The 21,354-nt window shown below is 46.0% G+C and overlaps 1 protein-coding gene across 1 annotated transcript in view; it reads right to left on the reverse strand.

Annotated features, from left to right (window-relative positions):
- Positions 1-21,354, reverse strand: part of LOC139266994 (pecanex-like protein 2) — a 140,799-nt gene that overhangs the window by 65,375 nt on the left and 54,070 nt on the right. The window contains exon 8 of the mRNA XM_070884627.1: positions 5,998-6,254. Coding sequence (XP_070740728.1) covers positions 5,998-6,254 — 257 coding nt within the window. The remainder of the gene's footprint in view (positions 1-5,997; positions 6,255-21,354) is intronic.

The following is a 21,354-nucleotide window of genomic DNA, read 5'->3' on the forward strand; positions in this document are numbered from 1 at the left end:
TAGACAGTGTGGGTAGTCTGTGTTGTGTAGACAGTGTGGGTACAGTGTGGGTAGTCTGTGTTATGTAGACAGTGTGGGTACAGTGTGGGTAGTCTGTGTTGTGTAGACAGTGTGGGTACAGTGTGGGTAGTCTGTGTTGTGTCGACAGTGTGGGTACAGTGTGGGTAGTCTGTGTTGTGTAGACAGTGTGGGTACAGTGTGTTTAGTCTGTGTTGTGTAGACAGTGTGGGTACAGTGTGGGTAGTCTGCGTTGTGTAGACAGTGTGGGTACAGTGTGGGTAGTCTGTGTTGTGTAGACAGTGTGGGTACAGTGTGGTTAGTCTGTGTTGTGCAGACAGTGTGGGTACAGTATGGGTAGTCTGTGTTGTGTAGACGGTGTGGGTACAGTGTGGTTAGTCTGTGTTGTGTAGACAGTGTGGGTACAGTATGGGTAGTATGTGTTATGTAGACAGAGGGTGGGTACAGTGTGGGTAGTCTGTGTTGTGTAGACAGTGTGGGTAGTCTGTGTTGTGTAGACAGTGTGGGTAGTCTGTGTTGTGTAGACAGTGTGGGTAGTCTATGTTGTGTAGACAGTGTGGGTACAGTGTGGGTAATCTGTGTTGTGTCGACTGTGGGTACAGTGTGGGTAGTCTGTGTTGTGTAGATAGTGTGGGTACAGTGTGGGTAGTCTGTGTTGTGTAGACAGTGTGGGTACAGTGTGGGTAGTCTGTGTTGTGTAGACTGTGTGGGTACAGTGTGGGTAGTCGGTGTTGTGTAGACAGTGTGGGTACAGTGTGGGTAGTCTGTGTTGTGTAGACAGTGTGGGTAGTCTGTGTTGTGTAGACAGTGTAGGTACAGTGTGGGTAGTCTGTGTTGTGTAGACAGTGTGGGTACAGTGTGGGTAGTCTGTGTTGTGTAGACAGTGTGGGTAGTCTGTGTTGTGTAGACAGTGTGGGTACAGTGTGGGTAGTCTGTGTTGTGTAGACAGTGTAGTTACAGTGTGGGTAGTCTGTGTTGTGTAGACAGTGTGGGTAGTCTGTGTTGGGTAGTCTGTGTTGTGTAGACAGTGTGGGTAGTCTGTGTTGTGTACACAGAGGGTGGGTACAGTGTGGTTAGTATATGTTGTGTAGACAGTGTAGGTACAGTGTGGGTAGTATATGTTGTGTAGACAGTGTGGGTACAGTGTGGGTAGTCTGTGTTGTGTAGACAGTGTGGGTACAGTGTGGGTAGTCTGTGTTGTGTAGACAGTGTGGATACAGTGTGGGTAGTCTTTGTTGAGTAGACTGTGGGTACAGTGTGGGTAGTCTGCGTTGTGTAGACAGTGTGGGTACAGTGTGGTTAGTCTGTGTTGTGTAGACAGTGTGGGTACAGTATGGGTAGTATGTGTTATGTAGACAGAGGGTGGGTACAGTGTGGGTAGTCTGTGTTGTGTAGACAGTGTGGGTAGTCTGTGTTGTGTAGACAGTGTGGGTAGTCTGTGTTATGTAGACAGTGTGGGTACAGTGTGGGTAGTCTATGTTGTGTAGACAGTGTGGGTACAATGTGGGTAGTCTGTGTTGTGTAGACCGTGTGGGTACAGTGTGGGTAGTCTGTGTTGTGTAGATAGTGTGGGTACAATGTGGGTAGTCTGTGTTGTGTAGACTGTGTGGGTACAGTGTGGGTAGTCTGTGTTGTGTAGACAGTGTGGGTAGTCTGTGTTATGTAGACAGTGTGGGTACAGTGTGGGTAGTCTGTGTTGTGTAGACAGTGTGGATACAGTGTGGGTAGTCTATGTTGTGTAGACAGTGTGGGTACAGTGTGGGTAGTCTGTGTTGAGTAGACTGTGGGTACAGTGTGGGTAGTCTGTGTTGTGTAGACAGTGTGGGTAGTCTGTGTTATGTAGACAGTGTGGGTACAGTGTGGGTAGTCTATGTTGTGTAGACAGTGTGGGTACAGTGTGGGTAGTCTGTGTTGTGTAGACTGTGGGTACAGTGTGGGTAGTCTGTGTTGTGTAGATAGTGTGGGTACAATGTGGGTAGTCTGTGTTGTGTAGACAGTGTGGGTACAGTGTGGGTAGTCTGTGTTGTGTAGATAGTGTGGGTACAATGTGGGTAGTCTGTGTTGTGTAGACAGTGTGGGTACAGTGTGGGTAGTCTGTGTTGTGTAGACAGTGTGGGTAGTCTGTGTTATGTAGACAGTGTGGGTAGTCTGTGTTGCGTAGACAGTGTGGGTAGTCTGTGTTGTGTAGACAGTGTGGGTACAGTGTGGGTAGTCTGTGTTATGTAGACAGTGTGGGTACAGTGTGGGTAGTCTGTGTTGTGTAGACAGTGTGGGTACCGTGTGGGTAGTCTGTGTTGTGTAGACAGTGTGGGTACAGTGTGGGTAGTCTGTGTTATGTAGACAGTGTGGGTACAGTGTGGGTAGTCTGTGTTGTGTAGACAGTGTGGGTACAGTGTGGGTAGTCTGTGTTGTGTAGACAGTGTGGGTACAGTGTGGGTAGTCTGTGTTGTGTAGACAGTGTGGCTACAGTGTGGGTCTTCTGTGTTGTGTAGACAGTGTGGGTAGTCTGTGTTGTGTAGACAGTGTGGGTACAGTGTGGGTAGTCTGTGTTGTGTAGACAGTGTGGGTACAGTGTGGGTAGTCTGTGTTGTGTAGACAGTGGGTACAGTGTGCGTAGTCTGTGCTGTGTAGACAGAGGCTGGGTCTCGACAAACAATCACCCAAAGGACTGGCTCTGAACAGGAAGAAGTTTCATTCCACTGCTGTATACCAATTTGAACTCTTCAAGAAGGAGACAATTTGCATTTATATAGTGCCTTGCACGACCTCAGGACCTTCCAAAGTTTGCTTTGCGATGAAAGAGAGAGCAGTTGGTTCGTGTGCCCTGAATTGGTGTTATACTCCAGTCCTTCCTCCGTACGCAATCCTGTTCACAATTCACTCCTGTTTGTAATTAAATAAAACATACTTCAGCATCAGCACCAGAAATAATTTTATCCAAGCTTGATTCCCACGTGCAGCCCCAACACTCGCACCACCCCCCTTAACCCGTGCACCCACCTATACCGGGAAATGGCACTGACTGTTTGACAGTAGCATCGCTGTTAATTGCAGAGGTAATTGAATGTGTCGCTATTGCAGGAGGTCCAGCAGGTGTCCGCATCCAGCACATGCTCCAGCTGAGCTATTCCCCAAATCTACAGCATGGCGAGAGAAAGGAACAGGTGTGTTCACAAAGGACAATTCCCCCCTCGCTGCCTGCAGTCAGCTTCGACATGATTCTGGCACACGAATGAACTCTCAATGGCTGACTGATCTCAATGAAACCGGACCTTAGTGCAATGCTTTCTCTCTCTCGCCGTCAGCCTTTGCGGGAGAAGCTGTGAGCAGCCAATAGGGGTCGTTTTTAATCTTTGCCGGTGGGCTGTAAAAATGAAACTTCGATCAGCGCCCAAAGGCGAGCTGAGCAACAATATCACAGCCGCTGTCAGCTCACAATCCTTTTGGTCGCATCCTCCACACAAAGTCAATTCCTATGGTGCTCACTGCCTTTCCGTATCTCCGACTTGGGGACCGTAAATAACCAGTTGGAGCAATAGAGCAATTTACAATGTATAGAATTCATTTTTCAATAAGGCTGTTTAGTTACTGTAGTGTGAGTAATGGCACTGGGCAGAGCGGGACATGAAGAGACAGAGGATGAAGATTCTCTTGAATAGCAAGCAAATCACGCTGACACCAGCAATAAACAGTGGGAACTATATTAGGAACATCAGTTGGAATGTGTTGGACACCAACAGCACAGTGAGAAGCCCACAGACAGGGTGCCCAACTCTGGTTGGGCGTATTCCTGGAGGGGTCATCAGACGACCTCCTGCCGCCATTGGTCGGCTAACACGCCCATCCTCGCAGGGCTTCGCCACCACACTCCTGCCATTGGTCGGCTGACACGCCCATCCTCGCAGGGCCCTGCCTCCACACTCCTGCCATTGGTTGGCTGACACGCCCATCCTCGCAGGGCTCCGCCTCCGCACTCCGGCCATTGGTTGGCTGGCACGCCCAGCCTCAACGCCCCACCTTCCCATGGCCAATAAAGTGAACAGACTCTTTGTTACGCGATTGGATGATCTTGATTGTCCGTCAAACAGCCTTTTTCCCCATTGCTAATATTTTTAGAACTAGTAAACAAAACTGTTCAATGAACATTTTTTAAAATACAATTTTTTAACGCCCCTGTGATTTTTCTTCAGGGGTTTTCCGGCAGCAGTGTTACGGAGATTAATCTTCAATTCCTGGAGACTCCAGGGCACGCCCGGAGGGTTGGCGACATAACCGACAGTCAGTCAGTGTAGGCACAATTGTACAGCCAGTCAGTGTAGGCCTGATTGTACAGCCAGTAAGTGTTGGCCCGATTGTACAGCCAGTCAGTGTAGGCCCGATTGTACAGGCAGTCAGTGTAGGCCCGATTGTACAGGCAGTCAGTGTAGGCCCGATTGTACAGCCAGTCAGTGTAAGCCCGATTGTACAGCCAGTCAGTGTAGGCCCGATTGTACAGGCAGTCAGTGTAGGCCCGATTGTACAGCCAGTCAGTGTAGGCCCAATTGTACAGCCAGTCAGTGTAGGCCCGATTGTACAGCCAGTCAGTGTCGGCCCGATTGTACAGCCAGTCAGTGTAGGCACGATTGTACAGCCAGTCAGTGTAGGCCCGATTGTACAGCCAGTCAGTGTAGGCCCGATTGTACAGCCAGTCAGTGTAGGCCCGATTGTACAGCCAATCAGTGTAGGCATGATTGTACAGCCAGTCAGTGTAGGCCCGATTATACAGCCAATCAGTGTAGGTCCGATTGTACAGCCAGTAAGTGTTGGCCCAATTGTACAGCCAATCAGTGTAGGCACGATTGTACAGGCAGTCAGTGTAGGCCCGATTGTACAGCCAGTAAGTGTTGGCCCGATTGTACAGCCAGTCAGTGTAGGCCCGATTGTACAGGCAGTCAGTGTAGGCCCGATTGTACAGGCAGTCAGTGTAGGCCCGATTGTACAGCCAGTCAGTGTAGGCCCGATTGTACAGGCAGTCAGTGTAGGCCCGATTGTACAGCCAGTCAGTGTAGGCCCGATTGTACAGCCAGTCAGTGTCGGCCCGATTGTACAGCCAATCAGTGTAGACACGATTGTACAGCCAGTCAGTGTAGGCCCAATTGACAGCCAGTCCCAATGAGCTTTAGCGAGGCCACCAGAAGGGGGTTTCCGGCCGTCTAAATCACCCAAACCCAGCTCCATCCCGCTTTCCTCTTCTCCCAGCTTATTGCTCAAACATCATCATCAGCATCATAGGCAGTCCCTCGGAATCGAGGAAGACTTGCTTCCACTCTAAAAATGAGTCCTTAGGTGACTGGACAGTCCAATACGAGAATACAGTCCCTGTCACAGGTGGGACAGACAATCGTTGAGGGAAGAGGTGGGTGGGACTGGTTTGCCGCACGCTCCTTCCACTGCCTGTACTTGGTTTCTGCATGCTCTCAGTGATGAGACTCGAGGTGCTCAGCGCCCTTCAGGATGCACTTCCTCCACCTAGGGTGGTCTTTGGCCAGGGACTCCCAGGTGTCGGTGGGGATGTTGCACTTTATCAGGGAGTTTGAGGGTGTCCCTGTAACGTTTCCTCTGCCCACCTTTGGCTCATTTGCCATGAAGGAGTTCCGAGTAGAGCTCTTGCTTTGGGAGTCTTGTGTCTGGCATGCGAACAATGTGGTCGCCCAATGGAGCTGGTCGAGTGTGGTCAGTGCTTCAATGCTGGGGATGTTGGCCTGATCAAGGACGCTAACGTTGGTGTGTCTGTCCTCCTAGGGGATTTGTAGGATCTTGCCCAAACAAGACCTCGGTTAAAGCTGGGTTGCAGTTAATTCTCGTTGCTTTATCGGAGCTGGCTGTTTCGACAGGCTGTCGGAGGAAGAGATCTAAAAAAAATATACCATAGGAGGTGGAGGCAAAAAACCTATTTGTGAAACAAGATAACATATTAGAAACTTACTGGCATACTACTACCTTTACGTAATAGCTGATGAGCATCTTTCTCAGGTCAAACATCTGCAGCATGCATGCTGCGTTGTTGTCACTGATGCTGTAGCCTTCCAGCACGTATTTAGACGACGTAACTTCCCAGGCCAGCCAGCGCTGGATAAAAGCCGCGTTGAATGACAACATGTGGGGCAAATGCCCTGGCTCACAGCAGCAGCAGCAACCCTCGTCATCCTCAACTCCCTCCGTTATCGCTTCAACCTCCCTCTGCTGGCAGTATGTACCTGAAAGGAAAATGAAAACAAGGTAAGTACCCTCAAAAAATGGTCGGTTACCAGACATAATGCAACATGTCCCGTACAATTTATACTGTACAATATATATCATACAATATGCCCATTCATGTCCCGTACAATGTATACTGTACGATATATATCATACAATATGCCCATACATGTCCTATACAATGCATACTGTACAACATATATCATACAATATGCCCAATGTTCTGTACAATATGCCCATACAATGATCTGTACAATATATACTGTACAATATATTATACAATATGCCCATACAACATCCTGTACAATATATACTGTACAATATGTATCATACAATATGTCCATACATGTCCTGTACAATATATACTGTACAATATATATCATACAATATGCCCATACATGTCCTGTACAATATATACTGTACAATATATATCGTACAATTGGCCATACAATGTCCTGTACAATGTATACTGTACAATATATATCATACAATATGCCCATACAATGTCCTGTACAATATATACTGTACAATATATATCGTAATGATTTAGACGAGGGGATTAAATGTAGTATCTCCAAATTTATGGATGACACTAAGTTGGGTGGCAGTGTGAACTGCGATGAGGATGCTATGAGGCTGCAGAGTGACTGGGATAGGTTAGGTGAGTGGGCAAATGCATGGCAGATGAAGTATAATGTGGATAAATGTGAGGTTATCCACTTTGGTGGTAAAAACAGAGAGACAGACTATTATCTGAATGGTGACAGATTAGGAAAAGGGGAGGTGCAACGAGACCTGGGTGTCATGGTACATCAGACATTGAAGGTTGGCATGCAGGTACAGCAGGCGGTTAAGAAAGCAAATGGCATGTTGGCCTTCATAGCGAGAGGATTTGAGTACAGGGGCAGGGTGGTGTTACTACAGTTGTACAGGGTCTTGGTTTGGTGAGGCCACAGGTGGAATATTGTGTACAGTTTTGGTCTCCGAACTTGAGGAAGGACATTTTTGCTATTGAGGGAGTGCAGCGAAGGTTCACCAGACTGATTCCTGGGATGGCAAGACTGACATATCAAGAAAGACTGGATCAACTGGGCTTGTATTCACTGGAGTTCAGAAGAATGAGAGGGGATCTCATAGAAACGTTTAAAATTCTGACGGGGTTAGACAGGTTAGATGCAGGAAGAATGTTCCCAATGTTGGGGAAGTCCAGAACCAGGGGTCACAGTCTAAGGATAAGAGGGTAAGCCATTTAGGACCGAGATGAGGAGAAACTTCTTCACCCAGAGAGTGGTGAACCTGTGGAATTCTCTACCACAGAAAGTTATTGAGGCCAATTCACTGAATGTATTCAAAAAGGAGTTCGATGTAGTCCTTATTACTAGGGCGATTAAGGGGTATGGCGAGAAAGCAGGAATGGGGTACTGAAGTTGCATGTTCAGCCATGAACTCATTGAATGGCAGTGCAGGCTCGAAGGGCCGAATGGCCTACTCCTGCACCTATTTTCTATGTTTCTATGTTTCTATGTACAATATGCCCATACAATGTCCTGTACAATATATACTGGACAATGTATCATACAATATGCCCATACAACATCCTGTACAATATATACTGTACAATATGCCCATACAACATATTGTACAATATATACTGTACAATATATATCATACAATATGCCCATTCATGTCCTGTACAATGTATACTGTACAATATATATCATACAATATGCCCATACATGTCCTGTACAATAGATATACAATATATATCGTACAATATGCCCATACATTTCCTGTACAATGTATACTGTACAATATATATCATACAATATGCCCATACAACATCCTGCACAATATATACTGTACAATATATATCATACAATATGCCCATACATTTCCTGTACAGTATATACTGTACAATATATATTGCACAATATAACAAAGGTAACAAAGTTAATGGGCAGCATCAAGGAAAAATAGAAAAAAGTCAAAGCTAAATATATCTGAATGCGCGAAGCATTCGCAACAAAATAGATGAATTAATAGCGCAGATAGAAATTAAAAGGTTTGTTCTGATAGCCATTACGGAGACATGGCTGCAAAGTGACCAAGGTTGAGAACTAAATATTCCAGGATACTTAACTTTTAGAAGAAACAGGCAAAGTGGAAAAGGCGGAGGGGTAGCCCTGATAATAAAGAATGGGATAAAGATAGTAGAGAGAAAGGGTCTTAGCTCCTAAAATCAAGAAATAGAATCAGTTTGGGTGGAGCTAAGAAACAGCAAGGTGCAGAAAACATTGGTGGGAGTTGTTTATAGGCCCCCAAACAGTACTGGTAACGTAGGGCACAGTATACATCAGGAAATTAGAGGTGCATGTAACAAGGGTAATACAGTAATCATGGGGACTTTAATCTACATATAGACTGGGCAAACCAAATTTGCAGTAATAGTGTGGGGAACGAATTCATGGAATGTATACAAGATGGTTTTCTAGATCAGTATGTTGAGGAACCAACTAGGAACAGGCTAGTTTAGATCTAGCATTGTGCAATGATAAAGGGTTAATTAATAACCCTGTAGTAAAGGGGCCTTTAGGGAAGAGTGACCATAATATGATAAAATTATATTAAATTTTAAAGTGATTTAGTTAAATCCGAAACTAGGGTCTTAAATCTAAACAAAGGAAGCTACGTAGGTATGAGGGGCGAATTGGCTAAGGTAGATTGAGGAACTACATTAAAGCTATGATGGTAGACAAGCAATGGCTAGCATTTAAATAATTAATACATAATTTACAACAAACATACATTCCTTTAAGGCACAAAAACCCCACAGGAAAAGTGGTCCAACCATGGCTAATAAGGGAAGTTAAAAATAGTTTTAGATCAAAGGTTGAGGCTTATAATGTTGCCAAAAAGAGTGGTAAGCCTGAGGATTGGAAGGGTTTTAGAATTCAGTAAAGGAGGACCAAGAAATTGATGATGAAAGGGAAAATAGAATATGAGTAAACTCACGAGAGACATAAAAACAGACTGTAAAAGCTTCTACGGGTATGGAAAAAGGAAAGGATTAGCGAAAGTAAATGTGGGTCCCTTACAGGCTGAGACAGGAGAAATTAAAATGGGGAGTAAGGAAATGGCAGAGAAATTAAACAAATACTTGGGGCTAGATTTTATACTTTTGTGCAGATAACCCAAAAATGGGCGTTATTTCCGGCTTGGGCGGTAAAAATGGGGTTTCAAATCGTCGGATTGTCGCCCATTTTCAAAGCCCCTAGTCTCCATTTTAAAAATTGGGCGTTACCACAAACGATCTAAAATGGGCGTTAGCGTTAAATCTCTGATCTTCTTCCGTAAAGTGTCACTATCCTTAGCAACTGCATGGCAACACTCGATTCCCACGATTCAGGAGGTCAAGGGTCATCATGATATGCGCATAAGAGGAGACAGATAGAGAGGGAGCTGAAGGTGTGTGTGGTGTGGGTGCTTTTTTGGCTGTTTTGGGAGGAAGGAGGGAGAGTTTTGAGATTTATAGCAAATTGTGCAAAAGAACGTAGCTGCTACCAGCCAGATATTTTCCGAATTTGGCCTATAATGGAGGAAGTGGAGGAGGCGACACAGCACGCTGTGGAGACCGACGCTGGCGAGAGCAGTGAGCTGGGAGAGGAGCACATTGGAGGGCGCAAAAGAGTCAGGAGGTTCTCAGACGAGGCAAATGCCTCCCTCCTGCAGGAGATTGAGTTACACTGTGGTGATTTGACACAGGGAGGGCGTGGGATGCCCACCCCAAATGCATACCAGAGGATATGGACCAAGATAGCAGAGGTGGTCTAGTCAGCGACCAACGAGGTGCGTGAGGGCAACCAATGCCGCAAGCGATGGAACGACCTTGTGGGATCCGCAAGTGTAAGTATTACATTGATTTATATATACATATGTATTTATATAATTTGATTTGTAAGAGTCATGAGTGACTATCATCAGACGTGAGATCTTTCACTTTTACTGGGAATGTTGTACTCAAAGCCTGCGGTCACGGTGCATGTCATTAGGTAAAGAATAATAATTATCATAATAATCATGATTACATCTGTTGGTTATGTATTGTATCAGTCTCTGTGACAGTACCTAGCAATGATATCATGCAATGATCTCATGCCATGTCGTCCTGTTATGTTTTACAGAAGAAGCTATCGATGATGAGGTCCGTGCAGAGTTGAAGGGGTGGGGGGCCACCAGTCCCCAGTGACATCACTGAGATGGAGGAACGGGTGCTCGCACTTGTGGGGAAGCACCCCCGGACAGCCACGGACACATCTGCAGACCCTGAAGTGATGCTACGTGAATAAAGCTTACACCATTGTGTGATGTAAAGTCAATAGATGCCACACTGACTCATATCCGACCAATCATATAAGATAGATGATTTCTAAAAGTGTCCTATAAATAATGATGGCCGAATGAAAATTATTGGAATGCACAATGCGTTGATGGTCATGAAATGTGGTCTGTGATGATTTTGATCGAAGTGGTGCTTTTGTCGTGTATATGCTGTGTGTAGCACTGGACTCACCTTGTCACCCTAGCACCCCCTTCTCCTCTAATAACCTTGTGTGTGTATTGCAGCTCAGCCAGCAGCGCATCCCAAGGCAAGACCACAGAGGCCAGAAGGTGGGGGCGCAGGGCTGGAGTTGGCGGACGATTCTACTGCATCTGGTGTTGAGGAGCTCCGATTCTCGCCCGTCAATCCGCTGGGTTGTTCTCCATGGATGAGAGCGCGGACTTTGAGGAGTCTGCATTGCCAGTCTCCAGTCTCCAGAAGGAATTCCACCCCAAGGCCACCTAGTGCTCCTCCGGCCTTTCCCGCCTTCACTCTGGAGGTACCGGGACCAAGCACCTCACCACAGGGCACCCCAGGTGTTCCAGGACGGCGCCGGCCCCGCGGAGGTGTGTTGGACGCTCCACAAGTGCCACATGAGAGCGGAGAGATGGTACAGGAGGACTGTAGACATAGGTGGCCAGATCCTACATGCATTGGGGGGCATATCCCGACAGCTGGCCAGCATCTCCGGCACCATGACTGAGTACGTTCCGCGGATGGCGGAGGTCCTGGAGGTGATAGCCAGGAACACTGCTGGCACAGGCCTCCCAGTGGTCCCGGAACCTGGCACTCCACCCCTAGGTTCTGCACCACCAGTGCCAATGACACGAGAGGCAGGAGGAAGATCCTGCTTCTGCATCAGAGAATGTTGCCTCCTCGGCAGCCCCTGCTCCCGTACACGTCCAACCAACGCATCTGCCTTCATCCCCCCCCCCAATGAGGCACCGCCTGAGGAGCTCCTCGGCGGTGTGGAGCGAGGAAGGGAAAGGGTAGAGGTGGGGAGAAGAAGGGGAGGGGGGGGGAAGGAAAGTGAGGTGCATGTCTACAGGTGATGGCGGTGTTATATCTCCATCTGGGTGTATGAAATTTGTTGTAATGTATGGGGGCTGGGGATCACGCTGTTGGTTTGATTTGTGTTCTGTGCTGCTGGACATGTTGAACATTTGATTGATGTCAATGTTCGAAAAAGTGGGGTGGGGGTGGGGTGTTTTTGCCCATGATACTTATGATTTCAGATCAATGGTCGTATTAAATGTTTTTTATTCAACATAATTTGTTGCGCATTGTCTCAGATAGCTGGACCGTTAGACACTGGTGATTCCTTAACATGAAAGGGTATAATTACACTTAACTTGAATCAACTTAAACTTTATCTGACACCAAGGTGTTGCCCACCATTGATGTCTGAGCTGCACACACACAACAGTGTGTCAGCGTTGTCAATAACAGCAACATTCTTTCAGGCAAATCGTTCATTTATGAGCTGCTGACGTAAGAGTCTTGCAGCTATGTAGCCACCACGGGCCTTTTCCTGTGGTCTGGAGAGGGTAGTGGGCATGGTTACATAGTCAGCCTGATTGTCTGGCTCCAAGGTCAGCGTCCAGCCCCTCGATCTCCTCTTCCTCTCTCTCCTGAGGTGGACCATCCGTCTCTTCTGGCAATTCTTGTCACCTCCTGATAGCCAGGTTGTGCAGCATGGAGCTCACGACCACGAATTAAGCTACCTGATCAGGGTGGTATTGTAGCTCCCCTCCTGAGTGCTCCAGGCATCTAAAGTGCTGCTTAAGCGCACTAATTGTTTTCTGGACCACATTGCGTGTGGCTCTGTGGCTCTTGTCATATCGTTTCTCGGCCTCGGTGTGGGTGTCACGCAGGGTGGGGGGGGGGTCATCAGCCAGGTGGCTAGGCCATATAGTTTGTCACCAAGCATCCAGCATTGTCCTTGTGGCTGACTGTTAAACATGCAGGATGTGAGCCTCATCGAAGCTGCCCGGACATTTGGCATTCACTGCCATAATTATCTGGTTGTGCTTGACAACTAGTTGGACCTTCAGGGAGTGAAATCCTTTTCTGCTGCAAAAAACTTCTGAGCCATGAGAAGTTGCCCGCATGGCGATATGAGTACACTGTATTGCTCCCTGCACCTTGGGGAACTTAGCAATGCAGTAGAATGCTCTAGCCCTGTCAGTCTGAGCCTCCATGGTCATAGGGAAGCTGATAAAGCCCAATCTATGCGCGTACAGGGCTTCCGTGACCTGTCTAATGCAGCAATGTGAGGCATGCTGAGACAGAGGGGAAATGTCGACCACGGAGGCCTGAAAGGAACTGGACGTGTAGAGCGACGACCTTGACTTCGATGGACAGTGATGTCCCGAAGGTGCTGGCAGGCTGCAGATCTGCCCTGATGAGCTGGCATAGTTTACTGATAACCATTTTGTGGAAGAGCAGTCTCTGAAGGCAGGTGTTCTTGGATAAGTCGAGGTAAGACCGCTTCTCCCTGTAAGTGCGGGGTGTGTATGGTCTGGACCTCCTCTTCAGTCTGACACGTCTTAGATTGGGCACATAATGCTGTGGATTAGACGTTGTACCATTTGCACTGTGCAGCATCTGTGTAGTAATCGATTCAGGCTGAGAAATGGCTGGCCCCATTCCAATAAAAGTATAATGCCAATTGTTCACAAGCATTACATTTCCACACTAAAAGACACCCAAAGTAAAACCCAATCGTCCACAGTCTGAAAAGATGTCTGTTGAGATGGTCACTTCACCTGAGAAGAACTCCAGAGTAAATCCAAACTCCCCCAAAGTTGAAGCAGCTATTTCAATGAAGTGACCTACAATTTGAAAAATGGCTGTGATTAGTTTAGAACAGTTCCACTTTTCACAGTGGTGTTTTGGGCGAGCGATATTGTGGGCCAGATGCGTGCGAGGTGCTGAAAGTGACGCTGGGCGACATACTGGGCGCTAGTTTCAGCAAATGTGATCTTTACGACAAAAAAAAGTGGGTGGGCGGTAATATTTATTCTCGGCGTTAATTACGTGCCGCAAGTTACGCTGGGTGATATTATGAGCGTTGGTTTCACCCATTCTGACGATTCCGTCCAAAAAAAGTGGATGGGCGATGTTATTTTTTCCCGGCGTTACGTACATGGCGAAAGTAACGCTCGGCGATAGTGTCCGAAAAATGGGCATCAGTTTCCATTTTGTGGCTAAATGCGATATCTGGGCATTACAGCTCATTTCAGCGTTAAAATGGACGTTAAGTGGGCATTATGCATGCAAAGATAATGGAAAATCTAGCCCCCGGTGTCTGTCTTCATGAAAGAAGACACAAAAAACCTCCCGGAAATAGTGGAGAACCAAGAGAATGAGGAACTGAAAGAAATTAGTATTAGTAAAAAAATAATACTGGAGAAATTAATGGGACTGAAAGCCGATAACTCCCCTGGACCTGATGGCCGACATCCCAGGGCTTTGAACAAGGTGGCTGATGTTATGTATTTAACCCCTTGTAACCTGTATCACACTACCACCAGAGGGCCTACCTGTTGGAGTCCCAAGGGATCCCAGCATTCCTTTGGAGCACTGTATATAAACAGGCCACCCACGAGGTACCTGCACTCTGGAGTCTTATTAAAGGAGCTAAGGTCACACTTGCTCATTGTACACAGTACTCAGTTTCATCCTTTATTATGAGTGTATCAATTGGCGACAAGGTAATGAACAACCGCGCGAAAATGCAAAGAACAATTCGTGTCCTGGAGAAGTTCTCAGAAGGGGACAATTGGGAGACCTTCGTGGAGAGACTCGACCAATACTTCGTGGCCAACGAGCTGGAAGGGGACGAGAACGCTGCCAAACGAAGGGCGATCCTCCTAACTGTCTGTGGGACAACAACCTATGGCCTCATGAAGAATCTCCTAGCTCCAGCAAAACCAACAGAGAAATTCTATGAAGAATTGTGTACGCTGGTCCGGGAGCCCCTAAATCCTAAGGAAAGCGTTTTGATGGTGAGATATCGGTTCTACACGTGTCAACGGTCGGAGGGCCAGGAAGTGGCGAGCTGTGTCGCCGAACTAAGGCACCTCGCAGGACATTGTGAGTTTGAGGGATTCCTAGAACAAATGCTTAGAGACTTTTATGTACTGGGCATTGGCCATGAGACAATCCTTCGCAAACTGTTGACGGTCGAAACTCCGAATCTAAGTAAAGCCATAATGATAGCCCAGGCATTTATGTCCACCAGCGACAACACCAAACAGATTTCGCAGAGTAAAGAAGTTTCAGCCAGTACTGTGCACAAAGTAACGTTGGTTTCGAGCAGGAATATACATGGCAGAACGTACACGCCGGCCGCTGCACGACCTCAGATGACCCAGAGTCCGCCATCAATCGTTATTGCGAGGCAGTTAACACCCTGTTGGCGTTGTGGAGGTGATCATCGGGAGAGAAAAGCCCCAGATCGTCTCACCTTGTAAATAAGTGTACTGTTGACTTCACGGGGAAGTGATGTTATGTATTTAACCCCTTGCAACCTGCATTACACTACCACCAGAGGGCCTACCTGCTGGAGTCCCAAGGGATCCCAGCATCCCTTGGAAGCACTGTATATAAGCAGGCCACCCACGAGGTATCTTCACTCTGGAGTCTTATTAAAGGAGCTAAGGTCACACTTGCTCATTGTACACAGTATTCAGTTTCATCCTTTATTATGAATGTACCAGCTATAGAGATAGTGGATGCATTGGTTGTCATCTTCCAAAATTCCAAAGATTTTAGAACAGTTCCCGCAGATTGGAAGGTAGCAAATGTAACCCCGTTATTTAAAAAAAAAGAGACAAAAGGGGAACTACAGAACAGTTAGCCTGACATCAGTCGTAGGGAAAATGCTAGAATCTATTATTAAGGACGTGGTAACGGGGCACTTAGAAAATAATAAGAAGACTGGGCAGAGTCAACACGGATTTATGAAAGGGAAATCATGTTTGACAAATCTGTTAGAGTTTTTTGAGGTAACTAGTAGAATAGGTAAGGGGGGGCCCAGTGAATGTGGTGTATTTTGATTTTCAGAAGGCATTCGATAAGGTGCCACACAAGAGGTTATTGAACAAAATTAGGGATCATGGGATTGGGGGTAATATATTTGCAAGGATTGAGGATTGGTTAATGGACAGGAAACAGAGAGTAGGAATAAACGGGTCATTTTTGGGTTGGCAGGCTGTAACTAGTGGGGTACCGCTACGATCAGTGCTTGGGCCCAGCTATTCACAATCTATATCAATGATTTGGATGAGTGGACCAAATGTAATATATCCAAGTTTGGTGATGATACAGAGCTATGTGGGGATGTAAAGAAACTTCAGGGGGATATAGACAGGTTCATCGAGTGGACAAGAACATGGCAGATGGAATATAATGTGGAGAAGTGTGTCGTTATCCACTTTGGTAGCAGAAATAGAAAAGCAGAGTATTTTTTAAATGGTGAGAGATTGAGAAATGTTGGTGTTCAGAGGGACCTGGAGGTCCTTGTACACGAATCACTGAAAGTTAACATGCCGGTACAGCAAGCAATTAGTAAAGCAAATGGTGTGTTGGCCTTTATTACAAGAGGATTTGAGTATAAGAGTAAAGATGTCTTATTGCAATTATGCAGGATCCTGGTGAGATCCCACTTGGAGTATTGTGTATAGTTTTGGTCTCCTTACCTAAGGAGCCATAGAGGGAGTGCAACGAAGGTTCACCAGACTGATTCCTGGGATGGGGGGATTGTCCTACGAGGAGAGATTGAGTAGACTAGACCTATATTCTCTAGAGTTTAGAAGAATGAGAGGTGATCTCATTGAAACATCAAAAAATCTTAGAGGGCTAGATATGGTACATGCAGGGAGGATGTTTCCTCTGGCTAGGGAATCTAGAACCAGGGGTCACAGAATAAGGGGCCGGCCATTTAGGACTGAGATGAGTAGTGAGGTTGGGGACAGCATCAAACAAGAAATTAGGGATGCGTGCAATAAAGATACATGTCCTGTACAATATACACCGTGCAATATATTACAAGCTGTTAAGAGAAGCAAGAAAGGAAATAGCGGAGGCTCTGACCATCATTTTCCAATCCTCTCTGGCTACAGGCAAGATGCCGGAGGACTGGAGGACTGCTAATGTTGTACCGTTGTTTAAAAAGGGAGAAACGTACAGATCGAGTAATTACAGGCCAGTCAGTCTATCCACGGTGGTGGGCAAATTATTAAAGAAAATTCTGATGGACAGTATTAATCGTCATTTAGAAAGGCATGGATCAATCAAGGACAGTTAGCATGGATTTGTACAATATATCACATATAATATGGTTCGTACAATATATGCCGTAGCATACAGTATATGCCGTACCATACAATACTGTTTGACATATACTGTGTGATATATACCATACAATTTCTACCATACAATATATACCATACATTCTGCACCATATGATGCATACCATACAATATATACAGTATCATAAACACCATACAATAAATATGGTATGATATATATTGTATAAAATATACGATATAATACATATTGTATAATATATAGTGCAATATATACCAAATATATTCCATACAATATATATCGTATAATGTACACTACACAATATATATTGTACAATATATACCATACAACATATACCATACAACATATCCCATGCAATATATGCCATACAATATATACAGCAAAGTATATACCATACAATATATACTGTACAATATATTCTGTATACCGTACAATATATTCCATGCAATATATGTTTTACAATATATATTGTATAATATATACTATACAATATATACCACACCATTTATAACATACAATATATAGCGTAGAATATATTCAATATATTATATACACCATGCAATATCATCATAGGCAGTCCCTCGGAATCGAGGAAGACTTGCTTCCACTCCCAAAGTGAGTTCTTTGGTGGCTGAATAGTCCAATACGAGAGTCACAGACCCTGTTAGAGGTGGGACAGACATTTGTCGAGGGAAGGGGTGGGTGGGGCTGGTTTGCCGCACGCTCCTTCCGCTGCCTGCGCCTGACCGCTTCACGCTCTTTGCGTTGAGACTCGAAGAGCTCAACGCCCTCCCGGATGGACTTTCTCCACTTAGGGCGGTCTTCGGCCAGGGACTCCCAGGTGTCAGTGGTGATGTTGCATTTCAACAGGGAGGCTTTGAGGGTATCCTTGTAACGTTTCCGGTGTCCTCCTTTGGCTCGTTTGCCGTGAAGGAGCTCTGCGTAGAGCAATTGCTTAGGGAGTCTCGTGTCTGGCATGCGAACTATGTGGCCTGCCCAGCGAAGCTGATCGAGTGTGGTCAGTGCTTCAATATTAGGGATGTTAGCCTGGACGAGGACGCTAATGTTGGTCCGCCTGTCCTCCCAGGGGATTTGCAGGATCTTACGGAGACATCATTGGTGATATATCTTCAGCGACTTGAGGTGCCTTCTATACATCGTCCATGCCTCTGATCCATACAGGAGGACGGGTATTGCTACAACCCTGTAGACCATGAGTTTGGTGGTAGATTTGAGGGCCTGGTCTTCAAACAGTCGTTTCCTCAGACGGCCGAAGGCTGCACTGGTGCACTGGAGGTGATACCGTACAAGATATACCATACAATATATTCTGTACAGTACATGCCGTACAATATACTCCGTACAATATGCACCATATATACCATACAATATATTCCATATAATATATACTGTAGAATACATACCGTGTAATACATACCATGCAATATATACCGTACACTATATTCTGTATAATATATACCACACAAAATATTCCACACGATATATACCGTCCAATATATATACACACACCAGAATATATTCCATACAATATGTGCCATACAATATATACTGTACAGTATATGGCATATAATATATACCTTGATATATACCATACACTAGATGCCATACAATATATACAGTACAATATATATCACACAATATATACCATGCAATATATACCATACTATACCATGCAATATATACCATACACCATATACAGTACAAATTGCACCATATAACATTTATTGTACGTTTCTCAGTGATATTTACTATGTTAACTGTCATAATGTAACTACAGACTCTGGTCGTTAGGTGGCTCAGTGGAGTACATTTCCTCTCTCCCAAAATCTGCTGCAATCTTGTATATTAAAAGAACGATTGCATTGATAGAGCATCTTATCATCTCCTCAAGACATCCCAAAGTGCTTGCATAATTAATAAATTACTTTTGAACCTGCAGTCACTTGTATGTTGGCAAACGCAGCAGCTAATCTGCACGCAACGCTATCCCACAAACCGCAGAGGAACTGAATGAGCAGTTAGGCTAAGTTTAGTGGAGTAGCTTGACGTGTGATACTGGCCACTTACAGTGTCGCTCCTGACGGTTTTCAAATACTGACAGCTCCATTTAGTGCATATTACACACACAGGAGCAGAGCACTCATCATTTCTGTCAGTCTTTCCCCGGTCCTATCATTAGATCATTCCCAGTCCTCCCCATATTCCCAATCCTGGGTAACTGCAAGTATTTTTTTGAAACTCCTTCCAAAGGGGACTTTTTTTCTTTTTCACATAATAGTTCCTGCTCTGAAGACTTTTTTTCTCTTGTTGAATCAAGATAGCTTCTGTATAAAAGTTGACGTCGGCATCAATAAAACACTGCTGATGGCCTCCTGCTCTTTGATCTGCCATCTCTAATCCTCCGGGGCTCCTGACATAGTGCCAGCATGTGAAATCTTGTACCCCGTAGCGGACGGAATCACACTGTGACTCCGGGAGGAGCTCCTCAGCCACAGGGAGAAGACAGTTGAGGAGGATTCTAGCGATGGCTCCCAAAGCAAGTACTCTACTCGGAACACCTACACAGCAAGCGAGCCCCAGGTGGGCGGAGGAAATGTTTCAAAGACACCCTCAAAGCCTCCTTGATAAAGTGCAACATCCCCACCGACACCTGGGAGTCCCTGGCCATAGACCACCCTAAGTGGAGGAAGAGCATCTGGGAGGGCGCTGAGCACCTTGAGTCTCATTGCCGAGAGCATGCAGAAATCAAGCGCAGACAGCGGATGGAGCGTGCGGCAAATAGTCCCACCCACCCTTTCCCACCTGTGACAGAGACTGTAATCCCCATATTGGACTGTTCAGTCACCTGAGAATTCACTTTTAGAGTGGAAGGAAGTCTTCCTCGATTCCGAGGGGTTGCCTATGATGATATGATGATGTGAAATCTGAATACTACTGTACTTGAATTTGCATCCACATTCTCATAGTGTGTGCAGATTTATGCCCCATGAATGAATGAAACGGTCATGTATGTATGCTTGGGGTTACTAGCCACCAGGTGGCACGACTGTCAGAGGTCATTGGGCTGTACACACATGTGTGCAGCCCAGGTATAAAAGGCAAGCCATCATGTAATGTCATCACTTTGGGCCCTAATAATGAGAGCCAGTCATCAGAGGACTCTGCTGTCATCAATGAATCTGGACTTTCAATCCCTGACATGGTCATTGCCACTCCCATCAGATCGGCTACCCAGCCCCCAGTCATAACAGGCTCAGAACGCTCGCCTAAGGCTGGAGTTGAACTGAGACGATCAACTCGGGAGCAGAAAGCCCCGGAGCGTCTCAATTTGTAAAAAGACTGTTACTAATATCTTAAAGGGGATATAGTCATGTATGTATGCTTGGGGTTACTAGCCACCAGGTGGCGCGACTGTCGGAGGTCATTGGGCTGTACGCACGTGTGTGCAGCTCAGGTATAAAAGGCAAGCCATCATGTAATGTAATCACTTTGGGCCCGAATAAAGCAGAGCCAGGTTTGTACCTGTGTTAGTTTACAGTATTCAGTCTATCGAGTTATTACATACATAACACAAACAGAAATTTGGTAGAGTTGTGGGTCAGTTGTGACACCATCGTTTTTCCGACACACAACCCTAACGGATGCCTGTTTCTGCAGACTATGAGAATGTGGATGCAAATTCAATATGATCAATATGATCAAGTCACTATGATCTGCAAACTACTGGATTAATACCATGGCCACAAATGCCATTAATTTATGTTGGAGCCTACAGCGGTGACACAACCGAATCAAGGCCCGGGAGACTTCACGGCTTGCTGGAGTGGATCGATTGCCATCTCCGCAATGAAGACCCAGCGGGTTCTCTCGGGGCGGCACAACTCGGAACGGCAGCTTTATGCCCCAGCAACAAGTTTAAAATCGGCCCCATTGTCTTTCCGACACACAACTCTGCCAAATCTTGGTGTTATTCATTCCTGGGATGTGGGCATCACTGGCAAGGCCGGCATTTATTGCCCATCCCTGATTGCCCTCGAGAGGGTGGTGGTGAGTCACCTTCTTGAACCGCTGCAGTCCGTGAGGTTACAACTGAGTGTCTCGCTAGGCCATTTCAGGGGGCAGTTAAGAGTCAACCACATTGCTGTGGGTCTGGAGTCACATGTAGGACAGTGAACCATCATCATCAGCATCATAGGCAGTCCCTCGAAATCGAGGAAGACTTGCTTCCACTCTAAAAGTGAGTTCTCAGGTGACTGAACAGTCCAATACGGGAATTACAGTCTCTGTCACAGGTGGGACAGACTGTGGTTGAGGGAAAGGGTGGGTGGGACTGGTTTGCCGCACGCTCCTTCCGCTGCCTGCGT

The sequence above is a fragment of the Pristiophorus japonicus genome, chromosome 7, assembly GCF_044704955.1.
Source record: "Pristiophorus japonicus isolate sPriJap1 chromosome 7, sPriJap1.hap1, whole genome shotgun sequence".
NCBI lineage: Eukaryota > Metazoa > Chordata > Chondrichthyes > Pristiophoridae > Pristiophorus > Pristiophorus japonicus.